Here is a 16,403-nt window from a genome sequence, read left to right as displayed (position 1 = left end):
ATTTTGGAACGTATGTCTCTGAGTTGTGAGGATGGGCAGTCTTTGAGTAAATGTTCTATAGTTATTGGGACGTTGTTCTGGCAATTCGTACAAGTTTTAGCTCGAAGTTTTAGTAGGGTCTAGGTAATTTTGGTGAATTATTCTTGTATGTCTTAGACTTAGTTTAATTATCTTTCTTTGATTTATCCTACATTAAACTTATAAATTCCAAATAACACAGCAAAGAATCTTAAGAGGGGGAAATAACAACAAGTTAGAAACTGAAGCGTAATTTTGGGTATTTGGCAATGGTTTTCCTAGGCCATGTTTCAACAGGATGTAGTTAGGGACTATTCCCCATTACCCTTTGTAGCACAGTAGCACTAAAGCTTAAAGCTTCCAAAGCGGCAAAAGGTGAATATTACTGATAGGAGAACGCTTTTAAGGCTGTGGAGCTTTCAAATATAGCTTAATTCGCGCGGATACCCTAGAGTAGAAATAGACACTGCTCCAAGAAGCTTTGCCGAGCTTCAACACAACATGTTGCATGGGGTTTCGGTTGGAATGCGGCAGGCAGGAATCCCATCAGTCAGGCGGAAGCCTCAGCGACATCGCCAGCAGCAGTTTCAGTTGACTCTTCCACACGCAACGGGCCAGTCGGAGGCGACGCTTGACGACGCGGACCCAGCTCGGACGCCGACTCAGACTCAGATACGGCTCTGCTTCTGCTCTACGCTCAACGCTTCACTCTACACTCAATCTGCTTTCCCCCATCCAGTCACTCAGTCTCGTCTATCTGTCGGTTCGTTGTGTGTTTGCCAAGTTTACACTTTCCGACAAAAGCGAATGGCAAAAGCAATCAGCAAACACCAAGACAGAGTCCCATAGGCCCAGTCAAGGTGTGTTAATATAAGGTGAGGCGAGGCATTTACGATCCTCTAATCACGTATATGCCACTATAATTAGAGACCTCTCTGGGAATGCTGCACCTTTAAGAAACACACTTTTTTACCGACCGCGTGTTGTTGCTGCTGCTGCTGTCGCCGCGTTAAAGTCTATACCACCCACCACCCACGGATGTTCTAACGGCAGAGTGCTTTATTGCTGTGTGTGTGTGTGTGTGAGCTGGGAAATTTGTGTTTTGTTTTGTTTTACCATTTCTCTCTCACTCATCAATCTCTCTGCATTTCTCTCTTCCCTTTTTTATTGTTTTTTTTTGTGCTTGCGTGCAAAATTTTTGTTGGTGTCAAAAGTTAAAAAAATTTTACGTGAAATGTAAGTAAAATAAAAATCAAGGAGAACCTTGAAATGTCCCAAAAAGAAGGCAATCAAAAAATAACCGAAAAAGAGAGAATAGCAGTAAAATGAAACGTTAGGGAAAATCAATGCGCGTTTGCGTGAGATTGTGTGTGTGTCTCGTCCTGTGTGCGTGTGTGTGTTTCTGTGTAAGTGTGTGAAAATCCATAAAGCGTGCTGCGGCGTAAAGTGAAACTCGAACTTGTCGGCAGGCTGCCGCTGTCGCCCCGCTCCACACGCCACCACTTCCTTGAGGCTTGCGGAAAATGCCATTGTGTGCAACATTTCTCTTTTTTGGCAACGGCAATTCCTGCAAAAGCCTCCTCTCAGCAGCAGCAGCAGCATCGTCATCAGAGAAAGAAGCATGAAGGAAGCCAACGGTAAACAAGGAACCCGTTAAACAGCTGATACCCTTTCAGACTGCAGGCCAGAGCGAGACAAACACACGCATCCACTCACACACATACACTGTAAAAACAGCGACAGAGAAGAGGTGCCTGCCAAAAACTATCTGTCGACACGAGAAGCCAGGTTGCATGGTGGAACAAATGTGCATGAGGCTGAGCAAACAATAAAGAAGAAAATAAAGGGGGAATTCTATTCGATTAGTTACATAGTTTATAAATATAATTGATAGGGGAAACACTTGGTGTCTGAACCGCTCTAATTCTTTTCCAATAATCATCATCTATCACACACACAGTTACACACAAGTGGTGCAAAAAGCAGTGGCTTCAGCCGGAAAGCATTGTGCAGCTCCCACACGCCGCCGCCAAGTTCAAAATCAACGCCTGACAATGACAGCTGCATCGACGTGGCTGCGGCCACTAGGCCAAGCAGAGACTGAGGCAGAGACCGAGCCAGCTGCAGCACCAGCATCATCTGTACTGGCAGCAGAAGCGACTCCAATCAAAACAACAAGAGCAACAAGGATAGCGCCAACTATTACAAAAGCGGCAACAAGAGAGAAAAGCAGCAGAACAATCAATGGGCTCGACACGACAAGGCGAAGTCGTCAACGAGGCTGCACCCAATGGAAGGTGGTGGGAGCGGGTATAGGCGTCAGCCTATGCCTGGGAGAGAGGACGATGCCAACGGTGACGTCGCTGTGGCTGCTGCCATCGAATGCGACATCTTGGCTGCTGTTAGCCCTCCTCTGCCTGCTCGGCTGCCTCTGCCCCTTCACAGGTAATTAGTGAGCCCGCCACTCGTTTTTGCCCCATATATTTCATATACCCTATTGCATGTGGTATTCCGATTTTGATCAAATATTTTCCACGATATAAGGGGGAAGCATCTCCCAACCAGCCTTCAACTTAATTTTATCGGGATGGGATGACATCAGAGAAAAAGTTTTTCTGAAGATACCATATGAACGAGAGTATAGAAAGATTCGTGGCCCTTAAAACGGAAAGCATTTCTTAGTTATTGTACACGAAACTAGAAGATTTTAAAGTGGATGTGTGTAAAGCCCAGAAGAAAGCATTTCCGACCCCATGATGTATATATATTCTTAATCAGCATGTTTAGCCTATGTCTCTGTTCAACCGTGTCGTTTGACGCCTAGTTCTCAAAGACTATTAGAGATAGAGTAAACAAATTTTGTATTAAAAATCCTGTAATATCACACTGAATCAAGTTTTTTTCAAAATTTTGCCACGCTGCTTTTCCCCTCCACGAAGGACGAAAATGTGGCATAAAAAAATTTTGAATATACGAGTAAAATGACCTTATCTACCAGATTGCCGAATCTGGATCAGATCGGATTATAATTATGGCCACTCGCAGTGTGCTCCCTCTAGCGGAAGGCAGCGAGGTTTATCGGCTGCAGTGGGTGTCGGAATAAAAAGAAGCGACAGATGTCAACAACAAAATTGTAATTGTAAATTGAATATATCAAAATCTGACAAGCGATTCGATCGATTTTTATAAAAAATTTGTTGTCAAAAAATGAATTTGTCCCTTTTACAAATAGAGAAATAGCATAAACATAAATAATAAGCTCACATACATATATACTGACTAAGTACCGGGTATAAAGTAGAGCCGCGGCCTTTGCCGCCGCTCACAACGTTACCGCTCGTTTTTCTATCTTTCCCACACTCTCGGGTGGTTCGTGGGGGGGGGGGAATAATGGGCATCGAGAAAAAAACTCAATTTGCAAACATTTCTTTTCCCATAGCGTATACGCACACACTCAACTGTTTGTTTGTTCTTGAACGTGTGCGTGCGTGTGTGCACATTGATTGCCGTTCATTTGCATGCCCCTATTCTCTTGCCACTTTTTCCTGTCACAACCTTTATCGAACCAACCAACCAATTGCATGAGGGAGCGGGGGCAACAACATTTTTTGATCTGGCTGATTATCCCCAGAATTACTTTCACGTCACCCACGCTTTAGACCCTTACGTTCGAAGGCGCACCCTAGATAAAGATTTTGTCAGGAATTCTGTACCCACCCTCGGAGAGATATTTTCCTTATATTTTCTCCCACTGCCTGTCCAACATTTGACTGTTTTTTCTCCTTGCTACTTGGATAGTGGTCAACTCTACATCAAAAAGAAAAGTAGGTTAGGGGGCAGGTAGCAGTGAGTCGGCAATAAAATTATGACAGTAAATCCAATTTTGGCAAGGTGAAAGACGCAGGAAGTGAGATGCCATCTTTGTGTAAATATACCTTTATTTGGAGACACCGTTTTCGTTTTCATTTTGATTTCTGATGATCGACGTGAAGATCCTTCACTTAAAACACTGATCGGCACAACCCAAGCTCGTAGGCATAGGAAAGTGATTGATTCAAGAAGCTTTTGTCTGGAAAGTATTTTCCAGTGCGCACTGTAGCCAAGTACTCAATCAAAATTGATGATCCTGTTTTCCTTTTTGGGGGTTTGGGGAAAGTTGTGTGTTTGAGCTTGGTAGTTAGATATTGGATATTGTATACAGCCTTGACTTTGCACATGCAATGCAGTGCACCCCACATCTGACCTTTCTCAAACCCTTCCTCGTAAAGGACTTTCCGTGCTTTAATATCCCAATATCAGAACATTTGTAATATCGCAACAGAATCCCACACCAAAGCAGCAGTTATACCTGTGGCGAAGGCAGTTCCCTTGTCTGCTTGAGGCACTTTGTAGCCTGCTTACAGGCGCCTCGAGCTAATTAATTTCACTCTAAGTTCGTGGGTTGTCAGCGCTAAGCGCAGGCTTACATAAAGTGGCCCCAGGTCTTCTGTCCCTGTCCAGCGATCGATCGATTGGGTTTCATCTAATTACTCGTACAATGGTTCCGGGTCTGGGTGGGCTCTTTTCGTGCTGGGTGGGGATGGTGGTGCGCAATCAATCGACCGTTGAGTGCTGATAGGCTTCAGTCGAGTGTGTCCCTGAATAGGGGTGATTATGCTCAACGATGCAATCGGATGGTCAATCAAATCATTAAGTGTCTAATCCCTGGCCTGCATCAGGGCCACAATCTGTGATGCTAAACATTTTGCTTAGAACCCCTTGCGACACGTGCGCGCAGCCAGTGACAATGTGGAAAGGCTAGACAGAGATCGAGACAAAGACTGTCACAGTGTCCGTGCTAATTACATTGCACCACCATCACATGACACTCATAATGGTTTTATAATCTTTGGTTCCGTTAACAGCTTTCCAAAAGCCATGGCCACAACAAACGTCGACAAGCACTTCCTTCTTTTTTCGCTTTTGCTTCTCCAAAGATTTTTTTAGCCTCTCAAAAAAAACGATAATAAAAAACACTCACTTAGTCGCACACAAACAGAAAGAATGTCTTGTTAGTGTGGGACAGCGAACCGTGGTTCGTTTTATCAAAAATCTTGGCGAAAATTAAAAATTCCAGTCATAAAAATGTTAATGGGAATGGGAATAGTTGAAACTCTCCATTCAAAAATCCCTCCTCATTATGTGGTTTATCAAAAACTGCGCATTATTTCGATATAAAGATTTATATGTGCGAAAGTAGGGTAGAGTATAGGTTGAAGAACTTGAAGGGCCTTTTTGGGCGCAAAAAGAGGATCTTTAGAGTCGAACGAACAGGCAATCATAGAGTCGAATACTCGGTACCACCACAGAGGACGATAAGGCTAAATCTATTGAAGAAAACTAATAAAAACGGTTCTACTTTTATTCCCGGTAATCAGTCAGAATATATTCGAGCTTATGGTTATATGTAATCTATACATACAGTGTATTTTTTTGGTATCGCTGTTCGCAAAAGGAACGAATTGATTTTTTTCCGAGAACATATCGACTCGGCTATTGATGCCGATCGAGAATATATATATGTACTTTATGGGGTCGGAAACGATTCCATCTGGGTGTTGCACACGCCCACTTCCATCACAAATCTAATATACCCCTATAATCTTTGTGTATCGTGTATTAAAAGGAGGAAAAATACCTTAATAATAAAAAAGTTGGTGGAGCATATTCAATGATAAATTTGAGTATACGCCTAAATTTCCCAATTTCCCAAGTATAAAAACTAAACTAGGTTATGTTTGGTTAATCCGGACGGTCCTCAGTGCGGACACTCATAGGCGAAAATGACCCTTAGTTTTTCGGATGGGGGGTATGAGCCGTGGCAAGGGTTTTAAGAAGTTTGAAAGTCTTCGATGATTTAGGTGCTTTTGGCAAAGTCAAAATGCCTTGGCGTTTTTTGTAGGCATCTTCCAGTGATGCCAGCACCGGGCACCCAGGTATCTTCTCCTTGCCCATGAGAGAGCCGTGCAGTTGCAGATAAGATGCTCAAGGGTTTCGATAGTCACGGATTCATCGCATTTTCTACAGCTGCCTTTCTTCGTGATGCCTAGTTTGACTGCGGGAGCCGCAGCAAGTGAGTGACCTGTATTCCCAGTATTGCCTTCCCACTAACATTCTGCAGTCCTTCCTTGGTAGGTGCAGTAAATCTGAGTTCCATTGCGATCCTTGAACATGAATTTCGTACTGCAGGTATTGGTACTCCACCTGCTTTCGGTCTGTATACCGGCTTGTTTCTCTAAATCGCTTTGTAGCGTTCTAAGGGAGACAGTCAATTTCTCAGTTCTTCCGTTCGCCCAACGCCCTTCTTAGCCAGAAGTGGTTGAGAACCCAGTAGATCCTCACTGACTTTGTCGTGCTTAGGGTATATAATGCTTCCCTAAAACTGAACTAAAAATGACAATAAAAAGAAAATAAAAAGACGTTTTAAAAACACCTCTATCATTATAAATATAACAATTTTGAGTACTATTCAGTAAATATGTCAAATCAATATCTATATTCAAAGTATTGCAATTCATTTTGAGAGGACTGTGCCACTGTGCAGCGCTCACTTGTGCGGTGTGTCCGGAACCACAAAAGCAGGCAACCACAGTGAGGGAGGGGGAAAAACCTGATGGCTGCACTCACTCAACGATGCCGTCATGACCCTGCCACTTGCCCAAAGTTCCCCACCTGAACCACCCCACCGCCACCACCACCACTTCGTGTGCCACAACTGCCACCCTTCGCCTGGCCACAATTGTCAGCATTTATGGACGGTTCCGAGGGAACAAACAAGGCTGCAACCAGCAATGGCATTTGATTTAATTTTGTTGTTGCTGTTGTTGCCAGCATTGAAGTGGCTGCAACTTGACTGCTGAAAATCGAAAATGAAATTGAAAATTCTTGAAGAATACTTCTCAGACAGTTCGGAAAAGTTGCCAGTTGAAAACGCCGGGCCGGTTGGCATTGAATTTGGCAGTTAAAAAGGGAAAACTGATTCTTAAGAGGAAACTCTGCAGAGTTCTTGACAAACATTTTTCCTGTAAATCGAATACAATTTGAAGAGTATTGAACATCAAAATTTAAGCCTATCTAAAAAGTTTTTCACTTTAGTGGAAAACGAGTACAACCTGGAATTGAATCGTCATCGATATCGTATTAGTGTTTCCAATCAATCACCATATATCCACCCTACAATTAAATGCAACCCTACAATTGATGACTGAATAAACATAAATTGTTCCATGCACGCTTTAAAATGTACACCGAAGGCAGTTAGTTGGCGACGCGATGCGATTTTTATATACATTCCAGAAAAGAAATACAAACACTAATCAAATCACTTTGCTATTGACACATTAACATCCAGCGAGAGGAAAATGCAGCTTTAATTGGATCGATTTCGACTCCATGTGGGAAAAGCGAAATTAATGCATATGAATAATTTCATTTGGGCTTGGGGCAAAAATGGACTTTAAGCGAAAAAGCGAAAAATATAACAAAGAATGCTTCCATTTTGGACGCATTTCGGATGAATCCCTATCCGACCCTCCGCTTTGGCCCCCACCAAAAACTGCTACTCGAGCAGGATGTTGGGGAGCACGAGGCAGGGGTGCAGGAGGTGCCAGTGCTGCTTGTAAATGTCACAACAAAAGCTATTTATAAGTAAGCCGCGTCCCTGGAAGCGTAACACCACCACAGACCCAGTTCAAGACCACACTGAAACCAAAAGGGAAATCTGAATCTCTGAAATCAGGAATATACATATGTACATATTAATACATGCATACTCGTACATATATGCATATATGTACATAAGTAGTAAAGTTCAAGATCTTACTTAAAGTTTATTTGGTAAATCGAAATGAATCTATTCAAATATGAAAAATATGACATACAGTGTAATACGGGGGTTCCAATTGAGAGCCGCTCTCCATCAATAGTTATATTCATGGATAATTTAGTTAAAGGTATTTGAAACCTGATTTAATGACAAATACCTTACTTTTAAGATGGTTGCAGTCTGAGCTTTTGAAAGTTTCCGTTCCAGCAATTTTTTTACGGAAATGAGTTTTAATGACAAAAAACCCATTGTGGCACTTATGACCCTTGCCTTTCGCACAGTGTAGCTGCGAGCAGTGCTTGGTCCGAGTGGTCCTTGGGTCAGGTGATGGAAGTGAAAAAGCGTAGCATTAAAAAGTAATAAACATAATTGTGAAATAATGCTGCCTGCCGCAGCTTAAGCTTCAACTTCGGCTCTGCTGCTTTTCTCTTCCTCTTCCTCTGCCTCTGGCTCTGCCTCTGCTTTTGCTTCTGCTTCTGTTTCTGCCCTGCTATGAAATGCAGTTTCCCTGAGCACAAAACAAGCACGAAGGTTAGAAGGGGGCGTGTCGTACTAAACTTTGACACGGGACACAGCTAAATTGTTTGGGCGACAGCTGGCGCGCACAAAAGTCGAGTGCGCTGGGCCTTTAATTATTAAGGCAGCTCTTACACGAAACCAAAATTCCAAGCGATGCTTTTACTGTCGGTACATTTTTGGTGTTGTGTGAATCACACTGTTTGCATTGAGGTGAGTTTTGTTGTCACAGAACACGATAACACTTGGCTTTCGGCAACATCTGGCAATCATATGAAAACTTACCAAGAAATACATGACATTGCTCCCATTTCACCAATAGAACGCATATTTTATTGATTTTTTTTCGTTTCGTTTCGTTAAATCGATTCCATACAAGCTCTAAAAATATTCGCTCGATTCTGTTGTTTTCAGCTTCAGTGATCTCGGAGAGGTGGTGGGTATGGGTGTATGACGGGACAAGCACGTGCACGTGCACGTGCGAAAGCTGGCCGAAATGGCAAAACGTGAGAGGGAGGCAGCAAACCAGCAGCAGAGGGGGCATGCAGTTGCAGCTGCAACGAGGCGCAGGGCAAACAAATAAAGTGAACAAGCCTCTGCAGCATCCGCCCAAATGTCATCTCGGCCTAGCACTCCTCGTGAGCTTCATCCGCCTCTTTTACCACTTTGGCACAAAAGCGAGAAAACGCAGAGAAAAGTAGAAAAGCAGGAAAAGCGACGGAGAAATATTGAAAGGAAAAAGTTTACTGCAGTTTGGCGCTGACTCGCACGCGACCCATGCAAGTACGCCATACTCCCATTTCCCCGAATCTCCGAGTCCTCGTATCCGGTTCTTTGCCCAAATGTGTGTGTGTGTGTGTGTGTGTGTGTTTATAATAGTGTTCGAGCCCCAACATCAGATCCAACCCCAACCGTTCCATGTTGCAGAGCTTTTAAAGCTTCATTCAAAAGTTTCCTGCATCGAACCAAACAACCAGAGCAACAGACACACACACGCACATACTCGGTCCCCTGGGTGTGCCCCTTGACCCATTCATCACCCATCGCCATCACCAGCCTGAAACCCATTCCCATTCCCATCTGCTCGAACATCTCCATACCCAAACCCTTGTAGATCTACTGGTTGTCTGGCTCACTCATCGTGTGTTGTCCGTCCAGCTGTGTTTTTGGCCGACTGTCACTCTGTCAGTCTGGTTGCTCCTAGTCCTATGCATGTCCATTCCCATTCCCATGCCCTCGTCTGCCTTTCGACCAGTTCAAGTGTCCGACTGGCATTAGACTTACGTGTCCTTATACGGGTACATACGGGTACACGAGGCCACTTGCTTATTTATGTACGGCTACATATGTATGTATACTTGCATAAATAATTCACAAAGTTTAAAGGTCTCGACTGTTGGACTGAAAACCCTTGGGTTGGGACTTGGAACGAGGATTTATATTCCCTTTTCAATTCTTCGATAATAACCTTCTTTGAATTTAAATATTATAAGCCCTTAAAGATACTTTCTTTTTATACCCGATACTCAAAATGAGTATTGAGGTATATTAGATTTGTGGTGAAAATGGATGTGTGTAACGTCCAGAAGGAATCGTTTCCGACCCCATAAAGTATATATATTCTTGATCAGCATCAAGCGTCCGTCCGTCTGTCCGTCCCTATCAGCGCCTAGTGCTCAAAGACTATAAGAGCTAGAGCAACGACGTTTTATATCCGGACTTCTGTGATATGTCACTGCTACAAGTATATTTCAAAACTTTGCCCCGCCCCCTTCCGCCCCCACAAAGAACGAAAATCTGTGGCATCCACAAAGTCAAAGATACGAGAAAACTAAAAACGCAGAATCGTAGAAGATGGCTATATCTTCTAGAGTGCAAAATCTCAACCAGATCGTATTATTATTATAGCCAGAATCAAGAAAACAATTTCATTCTTTCTCGCTCTGTCTCTCTCTAACACACAGGTTTCATGGTCGGTTTTGCCAATTGCAAAATATGAGTTCAAGGATCTCATAACCCATAAGAGCCAGAGCAACCAAATTTGGTATCCACACTCCTGTGATATCGGACCTTGACCGTTTTGTGTCAAAATTTCGCCACACCCCCTTCCGCCCCCGCAAAGAACGAAAATCTGGGGCATCCGTAAATCTCAGAAACTATTAAGGCTAGAGTAACCAAATTTGTTATCCGCACTCCTGTTAGATCTCACTATAAAACGTATATCTTAAAATTTCGCCCCACCCCTTTCCGCCCCCACAAAGGACGAAAATCTGTTGCATCCACAATATTGAGGATACGAGAAAACTAAAAACTAAAACGCAGAATCATAGATAATGACCGTATCTATCCGGTTGCTGAATCTGGATCAGATCGGATCATTTTTATAGCCAAAAGGAACAAATCAATTTGCAGTGGCTACGCAGCGCCCGACGTCACGCTCAGACTGATTTTCTGTCTCTCTCGCACGCACTCTTTGTCGTGTCGTTTAATATTAGCGGCGTCTGCCGGAGGAGAGCCATACTGACTTAGTATCGGGTATAAATGTAGAGTTGCGGTGTCCGCAACGTCCCCCCTCGTTTATTTATCATAAATGCATTTATCATAAAATGCAAGTGTTGGGGAAATCAAAAAAAACTTTAAAAGAAATGATTGATGAAATTTTATTTTCCCCTAGAAGTTTGCAGTAAATTTTAGGTCCCTCAGGAGGGGATTAATATGGGTGTTTCGATTCCTTATATTCAAAGCCAAGTAATAATAAATTTAAATGTTACAAAAACCGAGGAAAATGCACCTGGCAAAAAAATGATGACCAAAAGCCCAATGAAGTTCTTAGAGAGAAAAGATTCAAATTTGTGAACTGATTCAAAGGGTAACTATACAAAAGTAATTCATTAATTTAACCCAAGCAGAGCCGAAATCATTACTTTAGTCTGTCCATATGTCGCCTTGAGTTATAGAACCGCGAGTTGAGATGGCATAGAATACTAGTATGTTTAGCATCAAATCAAGCTTAAAACTGCGCAAAACACGTATTATCTGGCCTGCTGATCGGGCGACTCACGTTGAACCCTGATGGCGCTGAACCGAAAGCCACTTAAATTGATAGTCACTGAACTGAGGGATCAGCCATCAGCCTGGGGCCAACCTAAAGCCGGATTAAAGTGGAGCACTGGCAAATCATTCACCGATTCCAAATTGAATAATCTCATCTACTATCACTAGGCACTCAATTTAATTCTATATTTATTCTATATAATTATATATACTTATGTATACCTATGTATGTGTATCCCATAGATGCTTTGGAGGAGGACTGTGTTGACTTTCAGGGCAATAAGGTCAACCACGGTATGCTGTACGTGCCCGGGCCCGGTGTGTGCAGCCTGTGCGTCTGCTATCACTCCGAACCACTCTGGTGCAAGGCCATCTACTGTGATCCGCCCTACGTAAATTCCCCCTATATCTGTGCCCCCTATACTCTCTGATCGTCTGTTCTGTTCTTCCTGTGTAGTTTTGCAAAAACTTTCGAGTTGGTGAACGTTGCTGTGAATTCGAGTGCCTTGATCCCCCCGGCGAGGATAAGCTGTATCAGGTGGATACCATAACCTTCATTTTATTACAAATTTGTTTTTTAACACTCGATCGATTTACAGGAGCGCATGCGGAAACGGGCTGAGATATTGGCTGGCAACAGCACCGCCACGAACGTGAGGCTGGCCCCGTTGGCCATGTCCTCTATAATGCTCGGATTCCTCGGCAACAGCTTGCTCAACTTATAACTTGAAGAAAAACAGCCAGCGGGCAGCAGCAGCAGATAGAGATTCTGAGTTTAGAGATTAGAGATTAGAGTTTTAGCTAAATCAATTTTTAAAAGAACTCCCAAGAATGAACTTGAAGTTCAGATTCCCTCATTTTCGTTGCTCCTAAAAAACCTCGTAGAGCTCTCAGACAACTTATTACAATGTAATAGACAAAACCAAACAAGTTATAGAGATAAACATACACATATACTATATACATATATATATATATTTATATATATGTATATAGGTGTATCCTTATAGATGCACAGAAGTGCCGTCGAGACGTAGGTTTTCAACTTATATCCCCCAGACTTATATAGGTACAATAATAATCATTTTCGGATGCACACCGAGAACCTAACCAAAACCCAACCCTCTTTCATCTCTCCTCGCCCAAAAGCAATTGCAGTGTGATCCAAATCGATAGGTAGAGGCCAGAGCAGAGCAGATTTCTAGCATATAACATAGACATTTACTTATTTACACATTGGAAGAAAGGAAGCAACACAAAGAAACCAGAACAAACTCATCAAGCGAACGAATAAGACAACCTCTAGCACGTAAGATCCGAATAGTAAGCGAATATATATACCGAGGGATATGGACATGGATATCTATCTATAGTACATATGTATATCGTAAGCATATTGTACATACACATGAGGATATAGCTCTGTGTATCGGAAACGTTGTTGATTAGTGTTTAGGCAACTAAATGGAAAAGGAATCATTGGAAGGGAAGAACCATTTGTTCTTTTTTTTATATCATATTGTACTCCTTACATACAGCCATACACATCCCCCCACCCCCCACTTTTGCGCTTAGAAAACGTATTTTTTTCATCTCGAAATTATAATACTTAGATGTAAAAGAGATTTAGTGGGTAATCCTAATATCTTATTGAAATTTGGTAATGGAATGTTGAAAGTCCACATCTCTAGATGATTTTTCCTACAAAAACTGTAGTTAATTACACATATCTTGGCAACATTTTTTCCAAATATATTAAACAAATCAAAGAGACACCAACCAACACGAACATGAAACACGTCAGAGTGAATGAATCATTATCTTGCATTGGTGCTAATTTTATCGTAGGCTAAAGACACATAGACATACAGACGAGACACAGACCGCAGCACATCACAGCACGTACGTCACACTCAATCACAAATTGAATCAAATTCTATATATACTTATATCAATTAGCTAATAGGATGGGAATAAATAGGTAGTAGTACGAATCCTTGCGTTGTGTATAAGAAAAATTGCCCAAGGTAAAGAGCTGTTGAGCGTCCAATAGTAAATCGATAAAAACTATGTTTGTATGTATGTATCTATGTATATTTTGTGTTCTCCCATTAATTGGTTTTCTTATTGTTAAAATAAATCAAGTGCATAATCAGAGAAGGCAAAGCTTAATAGATAAGTACTATAGGGAGACCGACCCCCCACTTTCAGATCGAATCCGTATCGAATAGATTTCGTTTCACTCAAACAAATTTGGGCTAAAGACTTTGCAAGCCCACACCGTCTCTTTCACTTATATATATAGTGGCTATTTGTACACCTAGGTAATACTTTCTGTACACATAGCTTGTGTTTAAATTTTGAGATATAGCAGGACCAGCAAACAAAACCTTTAATCACCAGCAGAAAAATCTCGAATCGAAGCGGTAATCATAAAATATGTAACCTATTAAAAATCGGGGGAGATACTTACACGTATCTCGTATTATCAAAACCTTTCAGTTATTGGAAGGACTACCCGAACGGGATGTAATCGTAGAAAAGCAACAATGGGAAAAACATTAAGAGGAGTACGGCTGTGACATTTTGTTTGCTTCCAAATGCGTAAACACAACTGTAAATAAAAATAAATATATGTACTTATGATCGGGAATATATAGACGATATGTGAAGGTATGATAAAACTACAGTGGAAATAGAAACGAAAATGGAAAAGAATAATTAACTAATCAACTTAATGTACAACTCAATAATGCCACAACATCTGACCAATTATGCAAGCGTATATGATATACTGATATATACACCACAACACATTTACATATATACATATAAAAAACTGATCCATACCAGATATGTATATATATATATATATATACAATAAATATATATATATATATATATCAATCCAAGTATTTTCTAAGAAAAATTACAAATTTTAATTACGGATAAACCAGAATGAGAACAAGAACGAGAACGGAAAGGACAAGGCGAGCGAATATGAAAGGCGCTTAACAAATTTTAACGCAGACTCCAATAAAAAATGCAAATTGGCTTTAATTAACAATAAAACAATTAACAAACTAATAAATAACTAACGAATCACACCAATAATATCTAATGAGAATATCTAGATGACATACATATTTGATTACTATTATAATTTTTTTTTTCACTTTACATAGCAGTGTGTTGTGAAACAACGGCAAGGAAGAAAGGAAGTCAGAAATCAGCTTAAGTCCATGCCATCCCAAGGAAATGTATTTTTTTTACAAATAAAGATAAATACAGGATAGCAGGATATACATTCAGATGTGATCTATTTGGTGCGAAAAGTTGTACCCCGCTAGTAATTGAGAAGTTCTGTCTGTTTTTTCCTCTGAATACCTAGATCTCTTCAAGTCGGAGAGTGAGAATTAAAGACTTTCTTTGGACGCCAGTATTTCAGAAATTTCCTTTTAGGATTAGATATCCAGCTCCTCGAGGCAACCGCCAAGGCTATTCGTTATTATTCAGATATATTAATATAGAACAGGAAATACTTTCAATCTCGTAATCCTTACCAAGAAAAACCAAAAACCAAAATCGAATCAATAACAAAACAACTACCAAGCTTGAAAAAAAACTTTTAAAGTAATCTAAATCAAAGTTCTAACAGAAGATTATAAAGAAAAATCTTTGAAATAATAATAAAAATCACCAAAAGTTTATGGATAATTTAGCAGAGCAGGTGGAAAATCCAGAAGCATGTATGCATACAAATATTCATAAATATTTCCAAAATACAAGAAAAATTTTAACAATAAACAAATATTTTCACAATAGCTTAAACAATCTTTGTGTTCTACTATTATTTGGATGTGGCCGGTGCCACGCTTGGCGTCTGGATTTACATAGGTAATATTGTTCGGCGACAAATGAGTACAAGGTTTTATTCTATTGCAGGTTTTATTCTTTATTCACTGTCTATCTTACGAGCGAATTAGAATGGTTGGGAAACTAAATGGAATCTTTAGGGGCTTGTGGCTTGGGGCTACTCCATCTCAATCTTGAGAACTGGTGCGATCGTCATCGAGAATCATATTGAGAATTTCTGTAAAAATTAGATGTCTCAACCATTGTACTACTTTTTCAAAGCACTTAGATAATCTTGGGAAATAAATTAAGTATTCTCATCAAATGTGTCTGCACAAAACTTCATCATACTAGCTACTAACTAATTTCCATACATACATAAATTCCGATAGGTTCACTTTACTTGATATTTTTCCTCAATGGAAAAAATTCAATCATTATAGATTTAACGTAAATACTAAAACATTTTAATCAATAGTTTGTGCGCTTTGAAAGTTTTTTACATTTAATGGAAGTACTAAAATAATTCTACATTGAACTCTTGAACAAAATGTTCAGTAAACGTATCCTACGTATTTTGGTTCTTGGTCGATTGTCGCTAAAGGATCATTCGTCGCTTCTTCTCCTTGATCTAAATTAGTGCTTTTTGCTTTTTGTTTATGCTGCTAAAATTTTCAATCTTCCTTCCTTCCATTCATCCTATATTATCCTCTATCCATCATTGTACAGCCAATTGGCTTGGCTAAGTGCTATCAGCCATGATCCGGTTATCATAAATCGCAAAAATGGCGAATTGGCTGTCAAATCGCAAAAGAGCATCCTCCGCTTTTCGTAAATCGTAATATTCTTAACTTTTACGAGCGATTACGATTTCAAAAATGAATTGCACATAGCACATATGTATATACAAAATGATATGAACGGGGAAAAGTAGAAAATAGAATAATAATAATAGAAAAATGTCGGTACAGCAGCCGCAAATTTAAAATAAATTGGTTTAAATTGTAAACAAAATAAATGAAGTCGCTACCCTTTAAGGTCTACCGCCTAACATAGTTACATACGCCCAAAATAATGAAGCAACATAAAGATGTTG

At 40.6% G+C, this 16,403-nt stretch overlaps 1 protein-coding gene across 2 annotated transcripts; it reads left to right on the top strand.

Annotated features, from left to right (window-relative positions):
- Positions 1-585: 585 nt before the first annotated feature.
- On the top strand, positions 586-15,286 carry LOC108153308. 2 transcript variants are annotated; one of them, XM_017283219.2, is made up of 5 exons: positions 586-878; positions 1,979-2,463; positions 11,696-11,844; positions 11,910-11,990; positions 12,052-15,286. In XM_017283219.2, exons 2-5 carry the CDS (start codon positions 2,073-2,075, stop codon positions 12,175-12,177), a joined length of 747 nt encoding a protein of 248 aa, XP_017138708.1. In that variant the 5' UTR covers positions 586-878; positions 1,979-2,072; the 3' UTR covers positions 12,178-15,286. The 2 variants fall into 2 exon arrangements, with proteins under 2 accessions (XP_017138708.1, XP_017138707.1); XM_017283218.2 differs by having other exon boundaries at positions 586-893.
- The last annotated feature ends 1,117 nt before the right edge of the window (positions 15,287-16,403 follow it).

This window comes from Drosophila miranda, chromosome XR (assembly GCF_003369915.1).
Source record: "Drosophila miranda strain MSH22 chromosome XR, D.miranda_PacBio2.1, whole genome shotgun sequence".
Classification (NCBI taxonomy): domain Eukaryota; kingdom Metazoa; phylum Arthropoda; class Insecta; order Diptera; family Drosophilidae; genus Drosophila; species Drosophila miranda.
Note: the sequence above shows the minus strand (reverse complement) of the source record. Positions and strands in the feature narration are given on the sequence as shown.